Raw genomic sequence first — 24199 nt, 5'->3', positions numbered from 1 at the left:
ATTTATTCATTACCTACTAGCCGAAATCCTTAAGGCCGTTCATGTCACTCATCCATTTAGTGGTCTTGCTCAGCGTAGCTTAACAAAAACGAACCGGAAAATAGCCTACAACCTTCACGGGAGTGCAAGCACTATGTTGACAAAGTTTCATAGCAATCGGATAAGCGGTTTGGCCAGGCATAAAGTTCGAACACACTGTTGGGACCGGGAGTAGTTGAAATGATCGAGGTTGAAATGATCACTCTGATAAGATAGAATACCCTTTGAAAGATAAAAAAAAAAACAATGGATTTTGGGGTTGAAATAAGAGAAAGTGTAAATAATTGAAGTTGAAATAATCGAGGTTCTGTAATGGGAATGTGCGTTCTCTTACACCCGCACCGACAGTCCGTGTCGATTATTCAAAAACCGTAGTAACTGTGATAATATCAATAAAATTATTATTCTAGATAGGTATACATTGATATGTGCCTACATAACTTTATCACCCAGTTTTGAACACATGCTAATCTAGTTTGTTACTATCAACTTTAACAGAACTAGGGTAATCTGAGCATTCCATACTGAAGGTATTCACGTACCTACCAATGAACCTGTCTGTGTTCAATGAGTAATACTTACTTACCTTGATATTTTTGGTGACTCATAAAAAAAGTAATTTAACTGATAAATTAGGTAGGTCCTACCTAGGTACAAATAATTTCATTATTTTATCCACCTTGCCAAAACCACTAGGTGAAATGCAATTTTCAACTTTAATTCCCCATCAGTGCTTAATGATTCAATTAAGGCTTGATTGAAGTTTGGTGAAATCGGCTATCATTATTTTATCTTTTATCCACATTGCCAAAACCACTGCCTCGGCTGAAACGCTTGAATTTTGGATAGAGTAATTTCACCTAACCTCAATGTAGGTATGCAATACGCCAAGTACAAAATAATGTTAAAACGCCTTCATTTTGACATCACACGCAATGTGCTAACCTTAACGGGTTAAAATGCGCCTTCCATTTTTCTGGAGAAGCTACCCTCTTTACATGATGTAGGTATGCAATACGCCAAGTACAAAATAATGTTAAAACGCCTTCATTTTGACATCACACGCAATGTGCTAACCTTAACGGGTTATAATGCGCCTTCCATTATTCTGGAGAAGCTACCCTCGTTACATGTTTTTTTTGCATCGAAACAATATCAACGAGCACAAAAAGTGTCAGTAAACATTCAGTATCCCGGGATCCTCTCTTGAAACAGTTTTCTCTCTTTTAGCTTATTTTTTACTTTTTAAAAGGTTCTTTTCCCCTTGTATATTACATTTTAAATGCTGAAACCCCTTTGAGTCCTCCTCAAGCTGTGTCTACCAGCCCTTCATATGAATTGTAAGGAAAGATGTAAGTAGAAACCTTAGGAAGTACAAATATAACCTTAGCATCATCACACCAACACCAGTGTGCCCCTTTGAGTCCTCCTCAAGCTGTGTCTACCAGCCCTTCATATGAATTGTAAGGAAAGATGTAAGTAGAAACCTTAGGAAGTACAAAAATAACCTTAGCTTCATCACACCAACACCAGTGTTGTGATGAAAATGGGAGTGCTTGTTTACAGCTTAGGAGCTTAATTTCAAATGGTTTTTCACTTAATGGGTAGTAAAATGCTAATCAACCGTTGTGTTTCATGTAGAGTTCAAAGTTCGAGTTCAATAAATGGATAGCAACTCACAAAACAAGCCATGAAAACTGTCAGGAGTTCTACGCCTTGAGTACTGGCTTGGTCGTAAGAAATGAAACTCTTCTGATGAATCTCAGGTCTCTATGATTCCTTCTTTTGAGTACAAACTAGCTGTTTGCCACTTGGTTTGCACCCAGAACCCGGGAACACAATCCTGTGATTCCTGTGGCTCTGGCCTGATAATTGTTTTGGTATTTGTGTACTATTTTGGACTCTATTTAGCATGGTTTTCCCTGAACAATTTGATCTCATGAACCTTATCTAATATAGGTTAGTTGAGACTTGTTCAATGTTATACTAAATTTTATTGTTTTGTTTAAATTGCAGACATTCAGGAATGCCATCCTCTACTCCTCAACATCAGCATGTCAGTCGTAGTCCCGGCACCATTCCTCTTTCCGAAAGACAACAGATGGCACTACTCTCAAGAATGACTGGTAAGACACAGTTTTTTTTTTTTTTTTTTTTTTTTTTTTTCCATACCCACTGTCCTTAAAGTAAATAGAGAAGGAACATGGGTATTTAATTTATTTATTTGATGGGTCATACAACCCAGTAATACAATATTACATGGGAGAAGCTTAGCCTTTCAGGTGGGAGTTGAACCTGCAACCCAGTACTTACAAGGCAGGCATGCTACCTTCTATACTAACTAGACTGGCTAGGTACAGAGATTAAAGAGGAATAGGATTCTAATTGTTAACTCCTCTTAAATAAAACACATAAAAAAAAAGTTTAATTTGCTGATTATCTGAACTCCTTTTTTTTTAAACAAAAAACAGAATCTGAATTGATTTCTAAAAAAAAAAAAAAAAAAAAAAAAAAAAAAAAAAACATGACATTATACAAGTTAGACCACTCCCTTGAATTCTTGATATCTTGTCTCCCCCCATAGTATTATTGTCTAGAATATCCACAATAGTGTCTCATTTCTCAATTGCCATTTTGTCCAACAGAGGAACAGAAGCAGCATCATTCCAATGTGAGTGTGAACAAGCACGGGGAGACACCACTACACATAGCGGCCAAACAAGGCTCCGAGGACGAAGTGCAGGAGTTGCTGAGTAAGGGAGTTGATCCCAACTGTCCCGATGCTGCAGGTAAGATGTCAAGAGTATTTCTGCCTTATTGTTTTCTTTATAGTGGCAGGGCTCTCCTGAAGGACCTCTTCTACCCGATCACTTACTTGTGAAAGTTAAGTTAAGGTGTATTTTTTCTTTTGGAAACTGAGATGATCTCACCTCTTCTGCTACTCATTTCCCCTTTTAAAGGAAAATACAGGACATAGTTCAACCACTAGTTGGCATGGTGTTCTTTGTACCACTCTGTATGAGTAAAGAAACGGGCCTTCTGATTGGTTCAAAGGTTTTCGCACATGTGGCATTAAGTTTTTACTCTTTACAAGGTTTAAGTAAATGGGATTTTCCTTTAGATACCTCACAAGAACCGTCTTGGATGAACCCAGACTTGACTACGTTGAACTTAAATCTGTGGGGGAAAATGTAAATTGGGAAATACTTCATTCTTCTGAACTGAAATGTTAAATGAGGGACATATGACATATGATCCCTATGTTTTAGCAGGGTTTATATGCGACCTGGAAAACCTGGAAAAGTCATGGACTTTGAAAATAGGCCAAAAAGTCATGGAATAGTCATGGGAAATCGTGAAAATTTCGGTCAAAAATTAAAAATGTTCAAATTAATTAAATATCAAGTTTTTCCGAAAAACGGCCTGTGGCGCATTCCTCCTCATATTCTTTGACGTTCTGCATATTGCATATTTTATTGAAATTAAGGGGTAATCTTACTGATTTTTAAGCATCTCCGTCCCCTAATTTTCTGGAAAACTCACGGAAATTTTCTGGAAAAGTCATGGAATTTCATTCAGGGAAAAGAGTACCTATTAAGCCCTGTTTAGCGACTTACAATAATGAACCTTATCTGGGGGGGGAGGGGGCTTGGGCCTACTTCATTCTTCTGAACTGAAAAGTTATCTGTGTTGTAGCATGTCCAACACTCCAACTCATAGTGTGTCCATCAGATGGGCTATAACGGCTATAAAAGACATATTTATACTTCCCATTAGCAACGTTCGGGTTCGATTCCCGGCGGAGTCGAAGTTTTTTTGGCTCTGTGCTGAGATTTCGAAATGCTGTCAGCCCCGTGAGGACAATTGATTAGATATTTTAATCGAGTAGAGGCCAGTGGTGGTATTACCAGCATAAAAATATTGATGATGAATGAGTCAAGGAGGCACTTAAGTAATGCTTTGTTACCCACAAAAGTTGTGAAAATGCTCTCTGCTTTTCCACAAAGAATGTTGATTTTCTTATATTGCAAATTGCGATTGAAATACAACTGAAATTTTTTGTTGACTCTGGGAATCAAACCCTGGCTCTTCTGCATACCAAATCTGTATGCTAAGACACAGGCAATGAACCTAACGTAACAGGTGTTTCTTCTAACAAGGGACATACTACGGAATGACCCATGCTACAACACAGACAACGAATTTAACGTAACAGCTGTTTCTTCGAACAAGGGACATACTACAGAATGACCCATGCTACGACACAGGCAATGAGCCTAATGTAACAGCTGTTTCTTCTAATTAGGGATTTAAGTTAGGCTCGTTGCCTGTGTCGCAGCATGGGTCATTTCGTAGTATGTCTCTTGTTAGAAGGAACAGCTGTTATGTAAGGTAAGGCTACGACACAGACAACGAGTTTAATGTAGCAGCTGTTTCTTTTCTAAAAAATAAAAAAGGCAGTGATGAAGTTTTTTCCCTTCAAGCACAATTTTGCAATAAAGTGTAACCATTTTAATAAACTACTTATGTATGAAAAAAAGAAACATCACATACATGCAATCAGTGAAACCCAGCAAATTGTGTGTTTCAATTATTATCAGAAAACTAGTAGGTATCTGGTAGATAGATATAGATAGATAGATGAAAGGCAATGAACCTAACGTAACAGGTGTTTCTTCTAACAAGGGACATACTACGGAATGACCCATGCTACAACACAGACAACGAATTTAACGTAACAGCTGTTTCTTCGAACAAGGGACATACTACAGAATGACCCATGCTACGACACAGGCAATGAGCCTAATGTAACAGCTGTTTCTTCTAATTAGGGATTTAAGTTAGGCTCGTTGCCTGTGTCGCAGCATGGGTCATTTCGTAGTATGTCTCTTGTTAGAAGGAACAGCTGTTATCTAAGGTAAGGCTACGACACAGACTCATAGACAACGAGTTTAATGTAGCAGCTGTTTCTTTTCTAAAAATATAAAAAAGGCAGTGATGAAGCTTTTTCCCTTCAAGCACAATTTTGCAATAAATTGTAACCATTTTAATAAACTACATATGAAAAACAGAAACATCACATACATGCAATCAGTGAAACCAAGCAAATTGTGTGTTTCAATTATTATCAGATAACTAGTACCTGTCTGGTAGATAGATAGATGATAGAACCACAAAATAGACAAACTCGCGAGAAGCATACAGGCAATGAGCCTAATGTAACAGCTGTTTCTTCTAATTAGGGATTTAAGTTAGGCTCGTTGCCTGTGTCGCAGCATGGGTCATTTCGTAGTATGTCTCTTGTTAGAAGGAACAGCTGTTATGTAAGGTAAGGCTACGACACAGACAACGAGTTTAATGTAGCAGCTGTTTCTTTTCTAAAAAATAAAAAAGGCAGTGATGAAGTTTTTTCCCTTCAAGCACAATTTTGCAATAAAGTGTAACCATTTTAATAAACTACTTATGTATGAAAAAAAGAAACATCACATACATGCAATCAGTGAAACCCAGCAAATTGTGTGTTTCAATTATTATCAGAAAACTAGTAGGTATCTGGTAGATAGATATAGATAGATAGATGAACACAAAATAGACAAACTCGCGAGAAGCATTGAGCGAGGCAGGGAATAGGAGACAAGACAGAAGGGGAAGCAACAAAAAAAAAAAAAAAAAAAAAGAAGGAAAAGTAGAAGAGTGAAGAGAGGAAGGGAAGAGAAGCAAGGGGAAGGGAGAGGGGAGTGTCTAGCCAATGGAAGTCGCAATCAATATAGGAGGGAGTGATGGGCGATATGCCAGAGGAGGGAGAAAGGGGGGGGGTAAATGATGACAGGGGAAGGAGGGAGTGGGAATAAATGATGTCAGGGGAGGGAAGAACAAGCTGGGCCCGTCCCTCCGAGAATTTTTTTAGCCCGTAGTATATTCGACCGTGGTTAAAGAAAATCAGTACCTAATTTGTTTAATATTCAGTTTATTATTATTATTGATTTGATTTTTGATTTTACTTTCATGTTATGATTTATAAAATCAAGACTAGAGCCGTTCTCCCTTTATTCCTTTTAAGTCACCCATTCATTTATTGGCCTTGCTCGGCGTAGCTTAACACAGGTGACGCTAAAACCGGTCGTAAAATAACGACTGAAGTGTTATCTAAAACTTTCTCGCTTTGAGTTCATAGGTGCGTGCCAATATCTGTGTACTTCATATCAAAGGGATTCAAAATCTAATGGCAGTGAAGTAGCGCGCGTATCCAGATAAAAATTCCCTGGTGGATCACTGTTTTGTGTGAGAAAATGTGAAAAAAAAAAAAAAAAAAAAAATCCCCCAAAAACCAGTTTTTTGGTTTTATGGTTTTCTGGACAAAATTTGCACCACCATTTTCGTGATTCTGGTAAAAAGACCTTTAATTTGATATACAGGTCGACCAGGTTTAGATAAGTCCTTCTATGGGGACACAGACAAACCGACAGACGACACCGAAGCGAATACAATAGTCCGTCCACTATACCTTTTATTATTACTATTGTAATGTAATAAAGGAAGGACGGGCTAAAGAGGGAGAAACCTTTTATTATTACTATTGTAATGTAATAAAGGAAGGACGGACTAAAAAGGGAGAAACGAGAGGGAGGGAGATTTTTTGTATAATTGAACTTTTTCCCTCCTCCTCCTCCTCCTCCTCCTCCTCCCCCCTTTCCTTTCCTATCAGTACGGAATCCAGGGAACATCGAAGTAAATAAATATGTTAGGTTTGTGAGAAGAGCTTTATGTTAAAAACTAATTTTATAAGGGATTTTTTTTTCCATCCCATCCCTCGTGATCTTTTGGGGATAAATTAGAACGAACAGTCTGTATTTGCCTTCGAATGATGAAAGATTTTTTTTTTTTTTTTTTTTGCCAGAAGAATGGTTCGGGATTAGTTGGATTTTTCAGGTACTCTCTTTTCGAGTGTGTACCAATTTTGTTTAGGTCTTCACAGGTTCATTACGTTAGACTCAAGTAGTTATAACCAGAAGAAAGAATAAGATGAAGAAAAAGAAGAAGACGATGACAAAGAAGAATTGGAATGAATTTACAAAGAGTAATTAGTAATAATCACAAAGGTTCGCTCACCCCCTAAGCTTACAGGAACTTCTAGGGGGTGGGGGGATGAGGATATTCACTTCTTCTGTAGGTAGATTCGTAGAAGCTTAACCCAACCTTTAGGGCTGTCTAGCCCCTACACCTAAGCCTCAGATTGGACTTTTTGTTGTGTATGGAGGGAGCTAAGCTGAATCTTCTGTAAGTACATACTTAGCTTGCAAACGACATTCTGTATTCTTCTGGTTTTCTTCAATCAGTTTCACCTTTCTATTCTCATTTCCAGGCTGGACTCCTCTGCATGAGGCCTGCATCCGAGGCCGTTACAACGTTGCCAAGACTCTCATACTGGCCGGAGCCGATGCTAATGCTAAGGGCTACCAGGGCTTCACTCCCCTACATGATGCGGCCAAGTACAATGTTATATCATATTGTTTTCTTTTTTCTTTCCTTCTTGTTCCTCCTCAATTTCCACTTTTTGTCTTAGTTCTCTTTTTTCCTCTTGCTCTCCCCTATTATCTTCTCCTCCTCCTCCTCCTTCTTCTTCTTCTTCTTCTTCTTCTTCTTCTTCTTCTTCTTCTTCTTCTTCTTCCTATCTTCCTGTTGCCTAATTTATATTTTTCTTTTGTTCACATCATCATCACTTTCTATTCCATTATGTTTGCTTATTGTAACCTCTAGTCCTTGGAAGTTATATTATTGTAAGTTGAGCTCCTTTCAGACTTAACCCAAACTTAACCCAACCCAACAGTAAGACTCTGATACTGATGCTAATGGCCACGCTGAGGTATGTATTGGCAACACTGTATTGTTAGTAAGACTCTGATACTGATGCTACTGGCCACGCTGAGGTATGTATTGGCAACACTGTACGTTTCTTTGTTGAGCGAACGGATTGAGTTTTAGGTTTAATACCTTAATTAAATCTAATGAAGGTCCGAAGAGATTGTTATGTTCGGGATATAGAAGAATGATTTCCTTCAACTCAATTTAAATTAATTGTACGCATGTGGATGTCTGTTTGTTTCGTCATAATCTATTCTGTGGTCTCTGATCAAGTTTGGCACCTAAAAAACATGATTATTCACTAGATATTGGTCTGGAATTCTGGATCGGGGACGAAAAGTTCAGTTTGATTTAGTGAAGAAATGTGTCCCCAAATGGTCACTCATCCACGCTCAACTGTGCTTCAACGGCACTTAACCTTCTTAGTGTTTGATGCGGAATTGCGGATACTGTCACTGAGTGCACCCTGAATTTAGTCACCATTCACAACACTGTAGATTCTACGTATAAGTTTACGTAGTCAGGTATTCTAGTTATCTAACATATTTTGCTCTCTTTTCTCTAAAACATAGAAAAAAGTAAAAAAACTCGGGAATTAAACAAGAAAAATTAAATTAAAAAATAGAGAGGGGGGAGAGAGAGGGAGGGATAAATAAGAAAGGAGAGAGAGGAGGAGGAGAAAGAGAGAGAGAGAGAGAGAGAGAGAGAGAGAGAGAGAGAGAGAGAGACGAAGGATGAAAAAAAAGTCTGGAAAAAAGAAACTAACGTAAATTAATATTTAATTATCTCGCTCTCTTTCTCTCTCTCTCTCTCTCTCTCTCTCTCTCTCTCTCTCTTCCTTTCTTTTTCTGTCTCCCTCTTCTCCTTCTCCTTTTCTCTCTTTCTTTTCGACTCTTGTTGCTTTTGTCTTTATTATTCAATTTCATACCTCCCTCCCTCTCTCTCATTCACCTATCAAGTCTCACTCATTTCTCTCTCTCTTTCTTTTTATCCTACTTTGTTCTTTTCTTTCTCTCACCTTCTCCTTTGTTCCATACAAAAACATTTCTGAGCGAGATAAAAAGCGAACGAGAAAGAGAGAGAGAGAGAAAGAAAGAAAGTAAGAAAGAAAGAAAGAAAGAGGAAAGGAGAGAGAAGTCTTGAGTAAGTAAGAGAATTTAGAGAATAAATTCGACTAGGTAAAGAGAGCGAGGGAGGGAGAAATACAGAACGAGAGAGAAAGAAAGAACAAGAATACGTAAAAGTAAAAAAGAAGGAAGGAAAGTAAAAGAGAAAAAGAAAGAGAGAGAGAAGGAAAATGAAAGAGGACTAAAGCAAGAGAGAGAGAGAAAGAGGAAAGGAGAGAGAATTAGGAAAGTAAAAGAGAGAAAAGAAAGGAAAATAGAGAGACGAAGAGAGACAAAAAAAGCAAGATAGAGAGAGAGAGAGAGAGAGAGAGAGAGAGAGGTGGGAGGGATGGGAAGCGTGTGCGCGCATTCTGGCAACACTGTATAGAATGCACTCGATACTTCTATGTAACATTAAGTATTATTATTATGACGTTTCAATGCACTGGTGCATAGGTAAATGCATTGTACCTACAGGGTGTTTATGTATTAAGTTGAACATCCGATAGTATTTTTTCATTTCGTTCATGATAGCCACACTGCCCTGACATTACATGAGCTTACGTGCCGCGATAATAGTGTGTTTCCACCTTTACAGTTTTACAGTTATTTCATGATAGCCACACTGCCCTGACATTACATGAGCTTACGTGCCGCGATAATAGTGTGTTTCCAAAAAGACATCTTTTCTTTATTCTGCTATCGCCATTCGGCGAAAGCTAAAGCCGCTACAACAACAACAACAACAACAACAACAACAGTTATCATATGTCTGTCTCATAAACACATAAAGTAAATAATCCTCCATAGAATTTCAGACCTTCAGGGCTTTCTGCGTACTCCGTATGTTAATCTTATCAGACATTCCATGTGTTAAAATAAATCTTTATCCCACTGTTCCATACTACCTATATCATCATTATCACCCTATAAATAGAATATAACCTCACACACAATCGGTATATGTATGTATTACCTACAGCTATAGGACCTATTAAGTGAAGAACGCTTTTTGGACATGTAAATTACGAGGGGTGGTTGATAAGATAAGTCTTTTCGCATAAGATAACTAGTACAGAATGGAATAGAATGAATGAATGACAGAATTGTTTAATTGTGTTATTATGTCAAAAATCAGCAATCTTCACCTAAATTCAACATATAAGTATAAAATTTTCCTCCACAGGCCGGACTCGAACCACCGACCTTCAGGTTACGAGTCCGCCACATTAACCAACTAAGCCACAGAGATCGGTACAGAATGGAATATAACTAGTAGAAAAAGAAAATAGAATACACAGCTGGATAGGCCAGTCTTTTCTCGGCATCAAAAATTTGATGTTGACATCTAGAAGTTGATGTTGACATCTAAAATTTGATGTTGACATCTAGAAGTTGATGTTGACATCTAAAATTTGATGTTGACATCTAGAAGTTGATGTTAACATTAGTCTTGGTTTTACCGTTGATCGAAGTATTTTGCAAGATTTGATAACGAGCCCGAGTTACCTACCTAGGAGCCGTTTTAGCACTGTGGGGAATGCGGAGGACATATGTTAGCTTTTTTTACGGTACTCGAGCATAACTATTTTCCCTTTTAGGCGCTTTAACACCATAACTATTTTTAAATATGAACCTACAGAAAGAAGAAGAAGAAGAAGAAAAACCCTAGTGTGAATATCACACGACTTTCTATTACATACGGTCAAACTTTCTTGACTTGGCGGGGCGGAGCGCTACCGCGCTCCTTAACCTACTATCTACTAAATGTCTGAACCCGTTGTAATTATTTAATTCACCTGTTTCTTTTCCCCTCCTCTCTGTCCTCAGCTGATCAACTTACTCCTGGATTTCGGCGCCGACGTCACACAACGTAATCACAAAGGTCAGGCCCCAGTAGATGTGGCCCCTGAACCCATCAAGATCATCTTCAAGAACCGTAAGTACTTTTTTTTCACTTTCAAAATTATTGTCTTTAAATACAGATAGGAACTGGAAAGGACCCAGTGTTTTTAAGCGTCCAAAGCATACAGGGTTTATACGCGACCTGGAAAAACTGGAAAAGTCATGCATGGAATCTGAAAATGGGCCAAAAAGTCATGGAAAATCGTGAAAATTTAAAGAAAACCTGGAAAAGTCATGGAATTTGCCATACGGTCAAAAATTAAAAATTTTCACATTAAATATCAAGTTTTTCAAAAAAATGGCCTGCGGCGCATTCCCCCTCATATTCCTTGACGTTCTGCAGATTGCATATTTTATTTAAATGAAGGTGTAATCTTACTGATTTTTAAGCATCTCCGTCCCCTAATTTTCTTGAAAACTCATTTAAATTTTCTGGAAAAGTCATGGAATTTCATTCTGGGAAAGGGGATAAACCCTAAAGTATTAAATCCAAAGCCAGTTTGAAGCTTTGAAATAAAATCCCTCTCTGAACAGCCTAAACATTACTGCAATTCAGAAGAAAAAAAAATCTCCCTAAGCAGAATTTCGAAAGTACTCTTTCCTAGACAGAATTTCAATTGCTAGAAAAAAAATTCTCTCCCTGAAGTTCAGTTCTCTATCTCTCTCCCCCCTAGTAGCTGACAATCGCATATCTGTTTCTTTCGTTTCGTAACTTCGTATTCTGCTCTGGTCGTTCAGTTCAGAAATTGGAGAATTCCATTTCGTGTTATCGTATGAATTATCGTAGTCGTACCATTCCTATAGTATCGTACGTTGAAGCCGGCTCTCTTGAACTTAATGTACGCGTTTCTCTCGAAAGTTTTTAATTTATTTTAAAAACTCGCATTTTTTTTTTATTTTATTTATTTTCTATTTATTTTTCTCGATTTTTAAAAGGTAATTTTAAATTAATTTTTTAAATAAATATTTTCTTGGACAGAAAATAATAAATAAAATTGGTAAATAAGTAATTAATTTTTAAAAAAATATTTATTTTATCTTGGACGTGGAAAAAATGCAAAATTCATTGTAAGTAATGCAGACCTGCGCTTTTATTATTTTCTTTGTTATGGAGGTTCATAATTTCATATTCCATTGAATAAAAAAAAAATTGAATAAATTGAAAAATATTTCAAATTTAAATTCCATCTAAGCGATTGAAAGCGAGAAAGAGGCTCTCTTTCTCTCTCTCTCTCTCAATACCCTTACCATTCCAATGTTTTTATTGTTGAGAATGTTGAGAAATGAGAATGAGAATATAAAGGAATTCTCAGACAGAGAGAGAAAGAGATAAACTGAGGGGAAAGGAAAAGAGAAGGAGATAAATGGAAGAGGAGAAAGTACAATGTTATATCATATTGTTTTCTTTTTTCTTTCCTTCTTGTTCCTCCTCAATTTCCCAAAAATTTCGGCCCTCAATCGTTCTGAGATCTTTACTTTGGTCCAAGTTGCCTGTCCTCTCTCACCTTAACCTGTATCTCCTTCCAAAATCCAGGTCACCTCCGTCCACGGAGAACCATTTTCCCTTATTTTTTTTATTTATTATTATTATTATTATTATTATTTTTTTTTGTTATATTCGCAACTTCTTGCACTTAACTTACTTGGCAAAGTAAAGATCTCAGAACGATTGAGGGCCGAAATTTTTGGAAAGGAACTTGGCCTTATAAATAAATAAATATATAAATAAAATAAATAAAATGTTTTTATGTTATTTTTTACAGAAGAACCGAATATAACCGAATAAAATGTTTTTATGTTATTTTTCACATTTATGTTTTTGGTGGGATCTCATTCCTTTTTGTAAAGATATAGCTAGGTACGGTTTCATTTTTTTACTTTCTATTACTACAGTATAGCGGAGCTATACTAGTAATGAAAGTATTGCAATCGGTCCAAATTTTCAAAATCGGGAAATGGTTGGAAATATCCGTTTTGGGATCCCCTGATGTCAAAAAAGTGATTTTTGGACCATGGTCTGTACGTATGTGTGTACGTATGTATGTACGAAGCTACCGATGAGGACAACAGAAGTTATAAGCTACCGATGAGGACAACAGAAGTTATAAGCTACCGATGAGGACAACAGAAGTTATAGGCTACCGATGAGGACAACAGAAGTTATAAGCTACCGATGAGGACAACAGAAGTTATAAGCTACCGATGAGGACAACAGAAGTTATAAGCTACCGATGAGGACAACAGAAGTTATAAGCTACCGATGAGGACACCATAAAGTACAGGCTACCGATGAGGACAACAGAAGTTACAAGCTACTGGCTTCTGATTTGTTTTGAAGAGGTTAGAGTGTTAGAGGGTGCTATATTTGTCTGCCTCCCGATGAGGACAACAGAAGTTATAAGCTACCGATGAGGACACCATAAAGTACAGGCTACCGATGAGGACAACAGAAGTTACAAGCTACTGGCTTCTGATTTGTTTTGAAGAGGTTAGAGTGTTAGAGGGTGCTATATTTGTCTGCCTCGGGGGCGTTAAAGAGGGAGTAGTCTGGCTGGAGGACTTTAGACAGGGAGTATACCAGCCTGAATTTGCCTCGCTGAAATTTGCAGCCAAAACCAAATGTCAGCCCGAAGCAATCACCCTAGTCAGGGCCGATTGAGAGGCTGACGAAAAACGCCGACCCCGTCTGTAGGTACACGGGAAAAGGCGAAGAAACAGAAGAGGGAATTGTAACAACGGAGATCTTCTCGTCCCGAAATCAAATAGAGAAAAAGAGGATAGGAGAAAGCCAACCGTACCGAGAGCCTTATCTGTTTTGGATAAAGTTCACCTCGGGCGGAAATCGAACCTGTGACCTTGCGCTTACAAGGCAGACGCGCTACCCTCTAAGCTAACTAGGCTGTATCTAAATATGAAAATAACTTTTATTTAAAATGAACCTTCACAAAGTTACTAAGTCTACCATCAATATGCTAACTAGGCTGGTCGTGACCAGTGAGATACTGGAATTAAAAACTCGCTTCGTTCAGTTATTTCGACACGCCCTAGGGCATACTATCAAAAAACTGTACAAACATACCTTCCCCTTCATAGAATTCATTTAAAAAGTCCAATAAATACCTTATTAGAGTTATTATGAGTCATCTATTGGGGAACTTTACAGTCCAGCCCAAAATGGACCCCGTTCAGTGTAGGGACCCCAAATTTCAAGGATCGACGTGCATTCATTCAGGGAACTCATATTTCAAATTTCATCAAAATCGCCCCAGGGCACCAGGCAATCGCGAGTTATAGTGGAACAAACACATAAACAAACATCTAAACCAAATGCAAAACGGTCGAGTTCAAACGTAGAACTTCACTTCCAGTCATAAAAATCTTGGAACGCTTTGGTCAAAATAGCTCTCTCTCTCTCTCTCTCTCTCTCTCTCTCTCTCTCTCTCTCTCTCTCTCTTTCTCCCTCCCTCCTTCCTCTTCTCTCTTCCTTCCTCCTCTCATTCTCTCTCTCTCTCCTTTCCTCAATTCTCTTTCAATATAGAATATGTTATTTCTATTGCATTGAAACGACTGTTTTACTGCAGTTTATGTCCCTCAACAAATGTTGGAAAAGAGACGCGCAATAAGTTTCCCATTTTATGAGATGGGGGTCAACATCAGGACACCATAAAGTACAGGCTACCGATGAGGACAACAGAAGTTATAAGCTACCGATGAGGACAACAGAAGTTATAAGCTACCGATGAGGACAACAGAAATTATAAGCTACCGATGAGGACAACAGAAATTATAAGCTACCGATGAAGACAACAGAAATTATAAGCTACCGATGAGGACAACAGAAGTTATAAGCTACCGATGAGGACAACAGAAGTTATAAGCTACCGATGAGGACAACAGATGTTATAAGCTACCGATGAGGACAACAGATGTTATAAGCTACCGATGAGGACAACAGAAGTTATAAGCTACCGATGAGGACAACAGAAGTTATAAGCTACCGATGAGGACAACAGAAGTTATAAGCTACCGATGAGGACAACAGAAATTATAAGCTACCGATGAGAACAACAGAAGTTATAAGCTACCGATGAGGACAACAGAAGTTATAAGCTACCGATGAGGACAACAGAAGTTATAAGCTACCGATGAGGACAACAGAAGTTACATATAAGCTACTGGCTTGTTTTGAAGAGGTTAGAGTGTTAGAGGGTGCTATATTTGTCTGCCTGGGGGGCGTTAAAGAGGGAGTAGTCTGGCTGGAGGACTTTAGACAGGGAGTATACCAGCCTGAATTTGCCTCGCTGAAATTTGCAGCCAAAACCAAATGTTAGCCCGAAGCAATCACCCTAGTCAGGGCCGATTGAGAGGCTGACAAAAAACGCCGACCCCGTCTGTACATGGGAAAAGGCGAAGAAAAAGAAGAGGGAATTGTAACAACGGAGATCTCGTCCCGAAATCAAAGAGAGAAAAAGAGGATAGGAGAAAGCCAACCGTACCGAGAGCCTTACCTGTTTTGGATAAAGTTCACCTCGGGCGGAAATCGAACCTGTGACCTAGCGCTTACAAGGCAGACGCGCTACCCTCCAAGCTAACTAGGCTGGTCGTGACCACTGAGATACTGGAATTAAAAACTCGCTTCGTTCAGTTATTTCGACACGCCCTAGGGAATACTATCAAAAAACTGTACAAACATACCTTCCCCTTCATAGAATTCATTAAAAAAAGTCCAATAAATACCTTATTAGAGTTATTATGAGTCATCTATTGGGGAACTTAGTCCAGCCCAAAATGGACCCCGTTCAGTGTAGGGACCCCAAATTTCAAGGATCGACGTGCATTCATTCAAGGAACTCATGTTTCAAATTTCATCAAAATCGGCCCAGGGCACCAGGCAATCGCGAGTTATAGCGGAACAAACACATAAACAAACAAACATCTAAACCAAATGCAAAACGGTCGAGTTAAAACGTAGACCTTCACTTCGTTCGGTCAGTAAAAAGTTACAGCTATAAGTGACCAGAAGGTTGTAGTTTATGAACTTCACTTCCTTCGGTCAGTAAAAAGTTACAGCTATAAGTGACCAGAAGGTTGTAGTTTATGACTGGAAGGTTGGAGCTATGTAGATAAGGATCGTAAACTGTCCTTCGGGTCGGCCAAGGTTGAGTGACCTTTTGTTCCTTTCAGACTGACAGGGACATAAAACATAAAGTCCAGCATGAAATATTAAAGACGACGAATCTACAGGGTGTTTAGATATAGTCTCGCGCCTCTTATACGACTGATACTGTATACGGGGTGTTTGTAAAGTCTCGCACCTCTTTCGTTAACTTTTGGACGACTTGACGAAAAACTGTCCCTGTGAATACACTTGAAGGACCGGTTTCGTCCAAAATTTCCTTTACATGTTTTGTTAAAAACATGTTTGTTAATTTTCATCAGTATCAGGTTTGGCAAAGCGAGAATTTCTTGCTAAGGAAGTAAGGACCCCTGACAGCCCGATCAGTCCCAAAATCCAATGAGAAAAAAAAAAATCCTTTTTGTGTTGAAATTTCAGTGAAATCGAACAAGTTTTGGGCAAAAGATGATACTGTTGTGAAACAAAGTTATATCAGTCATATGAACCACTTTAGTATAGACTATGTCTAAATGGTAGACTGAACGGGGAAGGTGGAAATAGATACCTTCAAAGCTTTTACCTCCCCTCTCCTCTTTTTTAACTCCCTCCCTTCCTTTTACCTCTCCTCTTTTCCTTTTTACCTCTTCTCTCCTTACCTCCCCTGCATCGACCATAGACTATTGACCCTCGCCAAGACCATCGACCATAGACTATTGACCCTCGCCAAGACCATCGACCATAGACTATTGACCATGAACTATGGACCCTCGCCGAGTCCATCGACCATTAAGCAGCAGCAGTGTTGCCAAAGTTATTTCCTCATCGCCATGTTGTATGATGTACTCCCCGACCATTCAGCAGTTCTCAAATACTTTCTGCAGCTCCCCCTTGTACCTTTCTCATTTCATGTCCTTCGATACTTTCTAAGTGCGTGGCCACAACGGCGACCATAGACCATTGACCCTCGCCGCGGGGAAGGTGGAAATAGATACCTTCAAAGCTTTTACCTCCCCTCTCCTCTTTTTTAACTCCCTCCCTTCATTTTACCTCTCCTCTTTTCCTTTTTACCTCTTCTCTCCTTACCTCCCCTCTTCTCCTTTTCACTTCTCCGTCCCTCCTTTTCCCCTCTTGTCCCTTGTTATCATCGGAAAATCTCAACCCTCCCTCTTCCGTTCCTTGTGTACCTCCCCCTGACTCTCCCTTCCCTCCCCTCTTCCCCCTGACCTGTATATCTGTCATCAGGTTATTTTCTTCTCTAGGGAGGGGAACGAGTGGTGAAATGGGTGGGGTGGGGGGGAGAGAGGTCAAATTCAATAAACAGGATTGGATACTCTCAGGTGAAGGACGTTGGCTAGGGAGTTTTAGCAGAATCTAAACTGGCAAAGGTTGGAACAGTTTTTGTCCCCCAGTTTGTTTACATAGTAGTTGTACAATGATAGGGGGACGATCTGTAGAACTTACTTGGAAAAATATAAAACTGTATTTTATAAAACTGCTAAACTGTATTTAAACGTTTTTACTGCAAGGAAAAATGACTGCTCGAACTGTGCAAAGAGTTGCCACTAGGTTTACACCTGGACTTTGCGTTTCGGCTGGATCCTTTTTTCATTTCTTTAATATCAGTTGATACCGTTTTCTTTTGTTCCTTAGTACTTGGTTTTTCCATTTCCATGTTGCTTAACAGTTCTTTCATGCTGCTTGATGGTCTTGAAGACCTTGTCTTGGTTGTCAGGTCTTTCATGCTGGAGGATGATACCATGGACCCTCGCCGAGTCCATCGACCATAGACTATTGACCATGAACCATGGACCCTCGCCGAGTCCATCGACCATAGACTATTGATTAACCATGAACCCTCGCCGAGTCCATCGACCATTGACCATGAACCATGGACCCTCGCCGAGTCCATCGACCATAGACTATTGACCATGAACCATGGACCCTCACCGAGTCCATCGACCATAGACCATTAAGCATGAACCATGGACCCTCGCCGAGTCCATCGACCATTTATCATGAACCATGGACCCTCGCCGAGTCCATCGACCATAGACTATTGACCATGAACCATGAACCCTCGCCGAGTCCATCGACCATAGACCATTAAGCATGAACCATGGACCCTCGCCGAGTCCATCGACCATTGACCATCAAGCATGAACCATGGACCCTCGCCGAGTCCATCGACCATAGACTATTGACCATGAACCATGAACCCTCGCCGAGTCCATCGACCATAGACCATTAAGCATGAACCATGGACCCTCGCCGAGTCCATCGACCATTGACCATTAAGCATGAACCATGGACCCTCGCCGAGACCATCGACCGTAGACCATTAAGCATGAACCATGGACCCTCGCCGAGTCCATCGACCATAGACCATTAAGCATGAACCATGGACCCTCGCCGAGTCCATCGACCATTTATCATGAACCATGGACCTTCGCCGAGTATTAAGCATGAACCATGGACCCTCGCCGAGACCATCGACCATAGACCATTAACCATGAACCATGGACCCTCGCCGAGACCATCGACCACAGACCATTAACCATGAACCATGGACCCTCGCCGAGACCATCGACCATTGACCTCGAACGGTCAGGGCTTTCTGAACTTTGAAAATTGTAGCATCTATGATTTTTCCTGATATGCATATTAGCTGTATTTTCCTTTCAGAATCTAAGCCGATTTCTCCTCTTCTGAAGCTCATTCCCCTCTTTTAAATGAAAATACGGGAGTTAGTTCAACCACAAGGTGGCGTGGTAGCGCCTGTACTAAACCATTGAAAATCCAAGATGGCGTCTTCCCAACTATCGAAGTTCAAGGGCTGGCTTTTTGGCTTCAGAAGAGGGGCCCGGGGGAAATGGTTTCATATGTCGAAAAGGAAAAAAACGACTATTCCATTAGAGATGGACAGGCTAATTTGAGAAGTTAGCAATGTAGGTATATCTCAAATTCTTTGTGGTAAAGCAGAGCTTTCTCACTACTTTTGTGTATCACAGCATTACTAAGTGCCTCCTTTGCAATCAATTTCAATAATCTTTTTACACTCATAATACCGCCACTTGTCGCTATACTCGAAGTTTAGCAAAACGTTTGACAACCTCTCTCGCATAGACAACATTCAATTTGATGACTCCTTTGACTTTTTTTTTTTTTTTCGACTCTTCTTTGAAAGACTCCCAGTCATAAAAAGGATACGGCTCGGACCGACTGTCTCTCACCTAACCTGTTGACTCCTAATCTCCCTTCGATTTCGGGACGATAAGGCCTCTGTTATTACAATTTCCCCTAATATCAAACCTCTTGACAAAATAATAAAAAAAACCCCTATTAAAGAAAATAATAATTAAACTAAAACAGACAATAATGAGAAGATCTTACATCGACCGGAGCGTGACCTGACCTACAGTGAGATTCGGACATTATAGGAACACCCTGTATGAGAGAGGCAATAGAAAAAGTACCGGCACTCAGCCTGGTCTTGAAGGTAAACCGGTTAATGTTTGTTTGATATTTGTTGAATGGGGTCTGTGGTTTTGAAGCTTCCATTAAAGTTCAGGAAAGCATATTTCAGTCTTTTCTTTTTAGAAGACCTTGCATTGAATTTGCATAAATATTTCAAGTATTCAATCAGACTTGTGTATCCGGATTCAATTTACTGTGAACTGTGATAAATATTTTCTAAGATCCTTATTTTTTTACATGTTTCCAATGTTGACTTAGCGGGTCTTAACATATATAACTGGATCCTGAAACCTACACTCCAGTTCAAAAATTTGGGACACTCTTTGTCTTTTCAGTTCTTTACTCAGACAGTACCTAAGTATTTTCCGAGTGCTTTGAAAATGTTTTTTTTTTTTTTTTCGTGTGAGTGTATCTCAATATTCCTCTTTTGCTGTTGAGAGAGAAGGGATGGAGAAGAGAGGAGGGGATTGTGGAGGGAATTGGGACAAAGGCAAAGTGAAAGAAGAAGAAGGAAGAAGAGGAGGAAGGAGAAGCAGCTGTATGTAGTAAAAGTTTGGCATGCAGCAAATGAAAAGGTGATCTAGGTCTTGTGCTCACCTAGATTAAGCTACGTTGAGTAGAACGGATAACAGAAACCAATTTTGCATGGTTTTTTTAAGCCTTCCAAAAAGCTTACGTGGATGTCCGATCGTTAGACTCAGAAGGTAACGTGTTGAAGCTAAGGATATTGAATTGCATTCTCAACTGCTTAACATAATCACGGGATATACAGGGTGGTCTGATTAATCTGAGGTACACTACAAAATAAACAATATACGGATGGGTATACCATTTATAAAAAAATGTAGGTATATGTTCTGAGTTTTTTAAATCATTACATGAAAGTAAAATCGAAAAATCAAATCAAGAATAATAATAAACTGAATATTAAACAAATTAGGTAGGTAGGTACATAAGTACTGATCGAATAAACTACGGGCTAAATAATTCCCGGAGGGACGGACCCTGCTTGTTATCTCTCCTTCCTCCTTTTCATTTTGTCATTCATACCTCTTCCTTCTTCTCCTCTTCTTCCTATTGCTCGTCCATTCTGTCTCTCCTTTCTCTCATCACTCCTCCTCCTCCTCCTCCTCCTCTTTCCTATTTATTTACTCTCTCCTCTTCCTCTTCTCATCCACTCATCTCCTCCCAATCTTTACTCTCTCGCCCTTTTCTTCTCTCTTATCTCTTCCTATTTCTCATCCATCTCACACCTCTTCTTCGTCGTTCTAACCTCATTCTTCCCCATCCACTTCCTTCTTCTCGTCCTCTTTCTTACCCATTCACTTCCTTCTTCTCGTCCTCATTCTTCCCCATCCACTTCCTTCTTCTCGTCCTCTTTCTTACCCATTCCTTTTTTGCTCTTCTTCGTCTTCTCATACACTCACGTCCTCTTCCTATTTTCATCTCGTCGGTCTCTCTCCCATCCATTCCTCCTCTTTCTCTTTCCTTCTCCTCCTCCCTTCTGCTCCCAATGTTTCCTCTCTCAGTGTTCGCACGTGTAACATGAAAATCTCCCTGAAATTCTCTCAGCATATAATTTTGCTTTCTTCTTATATTTACCCATCTACTTATCCACAGCTACCTATGTACTTAGCTATCTATTTACCTACCCTATCTACTTACATAGCTATCTACCCTATTTACTTACATAACTACCTATTTACCCACCTAGCTACGTATCTATTTACTTTTTCTTTGTAATTTTCTGATTTGCGTTGGTAGGCTAATGGAGATGTTGGGGAGGGGGGGGGGGCAATGAAATTGGGAATTTGGGACAAAGGCAAAGTGAAACAAGAAGAGGACTAGGAAGGAAGAAGGAGAAGAGGAGGGAGGAAAAAGAAGAAGGTGTAAGGTAGGTAAAAGTTTGGCATGAAGTAAAAGAAAAGATGGTCCAGGTCTTGTGCTCACCTAGGTTAAGCTACGTTGGGCAGAACGGATAACAGAAACCAATTTTGCATGGTTTTTTTAAGCCCTACGAAAAGCTTACGTGGATGTCCGATCGTCAACGAGAGGTTCTCCCAGGTCAGTCTGGTGATCTCCTGATTCCGTGTTGTGTTGCGTGTTTTGTCTCTGACGTCCTGGTAGTGCGACATTATGATGTCTTGCCAATCTTGCCATCAGGTATTCAGGCTCCCAGGTCAGTCTGGTGATCTCCTGATTCCGTGTTGTGTTGCGTGTTTTGTCTCTGACGTCCTGGTAGTGCGACGTTATGATGTCTCGCCAATCTTGCCATCAGGTATTCAGACTCCCAGGTCAGTCTGGTGATCTCCTGATTCCGTGTTGTGTTGCGTGTTTTGTCTCTGACGTCCTGGTAGTGCGACGTTATGATGTCTTGCCAATCTTGCCATCAGGTATTCAGATTCTGTTGAATGGAGGTCATCACAGTTATAAGCTACCGATGAGGACAACAGAAGTTATAAGCTACCGATGAGGACAACAGAAATTATAAGCTACCGATGAGAACAACAGAAATTATAAGCTACCGATGAGGACAACAGAAGTTATAAGCTACCAAGGTCTTCATATAGTTCGTTAGCATCTAGAGGTTCTTCCAGTTCAGTCTGGTGATCTTCTGATTCCGTGTTTTGTCTCGTGTCTCGGAACATGAATGGATCAACCTCAGCGTTCAGACTAGTCAGAGATTCCAAGTGAAGTTTCCTTGGTGTCAGCACGAAGTGTATGGTGTTCTCGTTTAATATTTCACTGTGGCTGATTTCAAGACGTTCCAACGTTTTAGATCGGCCAATATCGTTGTCTGTTTTGGAAGCTCTCGTGAGATTTTCCTCAAAACTTGCTTGGTCCTCCAGTTCTTGTGCAAGTTTGGTGCGGTCTGATTGTACCTCTTGATCATCTTTAAACGGTTCTATTAGTGTATCAGGATCTTCAATGTAAGTTCCAGAGCTTGAAGATTGATCACTCATCGTCTCTGTTTCAAAATACAATGGTTGGTTTGGGATTTCCTCAATTTCTTCAGTATTCTCAGATTTCTCACCCAGTTTTTCCGAAAGGTTCACCATATCTTGCGAGTCGTTTGGAAGCTTCATATCCGAGTGATATTTGTAGATGACAAAACCCGTTTGGTAATTTCTAAAGTTCTCTCTTACGTCTCCGAATTTAACGTTGATCTCGTATTCAATGTTGACATCGGTTGATGCGTTGTCAGGGTTGATCATACCGTAGGTTACACTGTTGTCTATTCCAGTCGTTCCGATGGCATCGAATAAACTTTCCAAAGTTCTCTCTTACGTCTCCGAATTTAACGTTGATCTCGTATTCAATGTTGACATCGGTTGATGCGTTGTCAGGGTTGATCATACCGTATGTTACACTGTTGTCTATTCCAGTCGTTCCGATGGCATCGAATAAACTTTCCAACGATTTCACCACATGCTGCAACTCGTTGTTCAAATGTTTGTCTTGTGTTTGGGTCGCTTGAGAGCTTGAACATTGAACTATTCCATCGAATGTATTGTCATGACTGCATTGGTTACTGTGGTTGACAATTTTGAGTTCATCTCGATTGCCATTTGTCTCACTATCGGTGAGATCTCTCATGAGGAATTCTTGTCTGCTTTTGAAGATATCTTTTAGTGATTCCGTATCCAGCTTTAGACCAAGCAGGCTGAGAGGTTTACTGGCACGTGCATTAGCTCTTCCCACGTCTACATCGATTTCAACATTCGCTTCATCACTTTCAGCAGGTTCACTGTTTGTGTGATCCGTTGATCCATCCAACGTGTCTACATAGGGTATGAGATATCTCCCATGTGTTAGAGCGGTTTGAATGGCATTTGTTAGTGTTTCTATGATGAGCTTTCGGTTTTTGTACGCTCCCACTCCAAGTATTCCTATGAAGTATGCGAGGCAGATTTTCTTTAGTGGTCTTGTGCTCATGATTCTCGGATTGAGTTCTGTGCAGTGGATGTCGGAAAATTTGAGATAAAAAAGTTTCTAAAGGTACGAAAAAATGTGATTTCCCAATTTCGAAAAACTTTCTATATTGAAATGAAAATTGTATACTGAAGATGTGTATTTTGTTGTTGTAAAATGATTACCAGCCAGGTTTATAAGTGAAAAAATCTTTTGTGTAACTTATACTGGCTGTATACATTAATTTATCATGTGTGGCCCAAAAATTTTACTTGCCAAATATTTGAACCCCCGCTCTCCTGTTTACCGGACAAGTACTTAACCTCTACGTAACTTCTTTGCCGAGTCTGGTGAGAAAGTAGTTGCTTATAAAGACATCTCTGTTAATTGCCTATCAAGCAGAGGAGAAGAAAAAAACAATTTTTAAACTTCCATAGGCAATAACCCTACCGTTGATCAATCTTTATTCCCTTATCGTTAATTTTTCTGTTACCATAATTATGTCAATGAAGTTTGACTAAAACGTTCAACAATAATTTCGCCTAGGCGAGGGATTTGAACTCAGGTCTCCGGCTAGATGTGTACCAGACTGTGAAGGTGTTGGCATACTGTGTGTTTATCATTTGATTTAATCTGGTATGCGGTTAGTTATTTGTTGTGAGCTCAGGCTTGACCATAACAGCATTGTCCCCTTTGCATGGAAGGTCGAATTTGATATTTGCATGGAATATTGAGTCAAAACGTTAAAAGGTACCTACAGACGACGAATCCAGAAGTCTTAGTC

General features: G+C 39.6%; 2 protein-coding genes across 2 annotated transcripts; one reads left to right on the top strand and one right to left on the bottom strand.

Annotated features, from left to right (window-relative positions):
- The first annotated feature begins 1590 nt into the window (after positions 1-1590).
- LOC103507089 (BRCA1-associated RING domain protein 1-like) lies at positions 1591-18277 on the top strand. Its single transcript, XM_008471532.3, has 7 exons — positions 1591-1805; positions 2056-2165; positions 2685-2828; positions 7403-7527; positions 7886-7903; positions 10839-10947; positions 18162-18277. Exons 1-7 carry the CDS (start codon positions 1795-1797, stop codon positions 18275-18277), a joined length of 633 nt encoding a protein of 210 aa, XP_008469754.1. The 5' UTR covers positions 1591-1794.
- A 3508-nt stretch (positions 18278-21785) lies between these two features.
- Positions 21786-23652, bottom strand: LOC103507088. Its single transcript, XM_026822032.1, has 3 exons — positions 22781-23652; positions 22071-22638; positions 21786-21929 (listed from the first exon to the last, which is right to left on the bottom strand). Exons 1-3 carry the CDS (start codon positions 23437-23439, stop codon positions 21786-21788), a joined length of 1371 nt encoding a protein of 456 aa, XP_026677833.1. The 5' UTR covers positions 23440-23652.
- Positions 23653-24199: the final 547 nt, after the last annotated feature.

This window comes from Diaphorina citri, unplaced genomic scaffold, assembly GCF_000475195.1.
Source record: "Diaphorina citri unplaced genomic scaffold, Diaci psyllid genome assembly version 1.1 scaffold286, whole genome shotgun sequence".
Classification (NCBI taxonomy): Eukaryota; Metazoa; Arthropoda; class Insecta; order Hemiptera; family Psyllidae; genus Diaphorina; species Diaphorina citri.
This window is presented reverse-complemented; position numbering and strand designations above follow the sequence as displayed.

What these genes read in the sequence shown, in the direction of transcription:
- LOC103507088 (XM_026822032.1), bottom strand. Translation starts at nt 23,439, where the DNA reads ATGAGCACAAGACCACTAAAGAAAATCTGCCTCGCATACTTCATAGGA. An exon ending in TTCGGAGACGTAAGAGAGAA is followed by an intron (nt 22,639 to 22,780) that starts CTTTGGAAAGTT and finishes CGTAAGAGAGAA; the next exon opens with CTTTAGAAATTACCAAACGG. An exon ending in CTCTAGATGCTAACGAACTA is followed by an intron (nt 21,930 to 22,070) that starts TATGAAGACCTT and finishes GTAGCTTATAAC; the next exon opens with TGTGATGACCTCCATTCAAC.
- LOC103507089 (XM_008471532.3), top strand. An exon ending in ACTACTCTCAAGAATGACTG is followed by an intron (nt 2,166 to 2,684) that starts GTAAGACACAGT and finishes TTTGTCCAACAG; the next exon opens with AGGAACAGAAGCAGCATCAT. An exon ending in CAACTGTCCCGATGCTGCAG is followed by an intron (nt 2,829 to 7,402) that starts GTAAGATGTCAA and finishes TCTCATTTCCAG; the next exon opens with GCTGGACTCCTCTGCATGAG.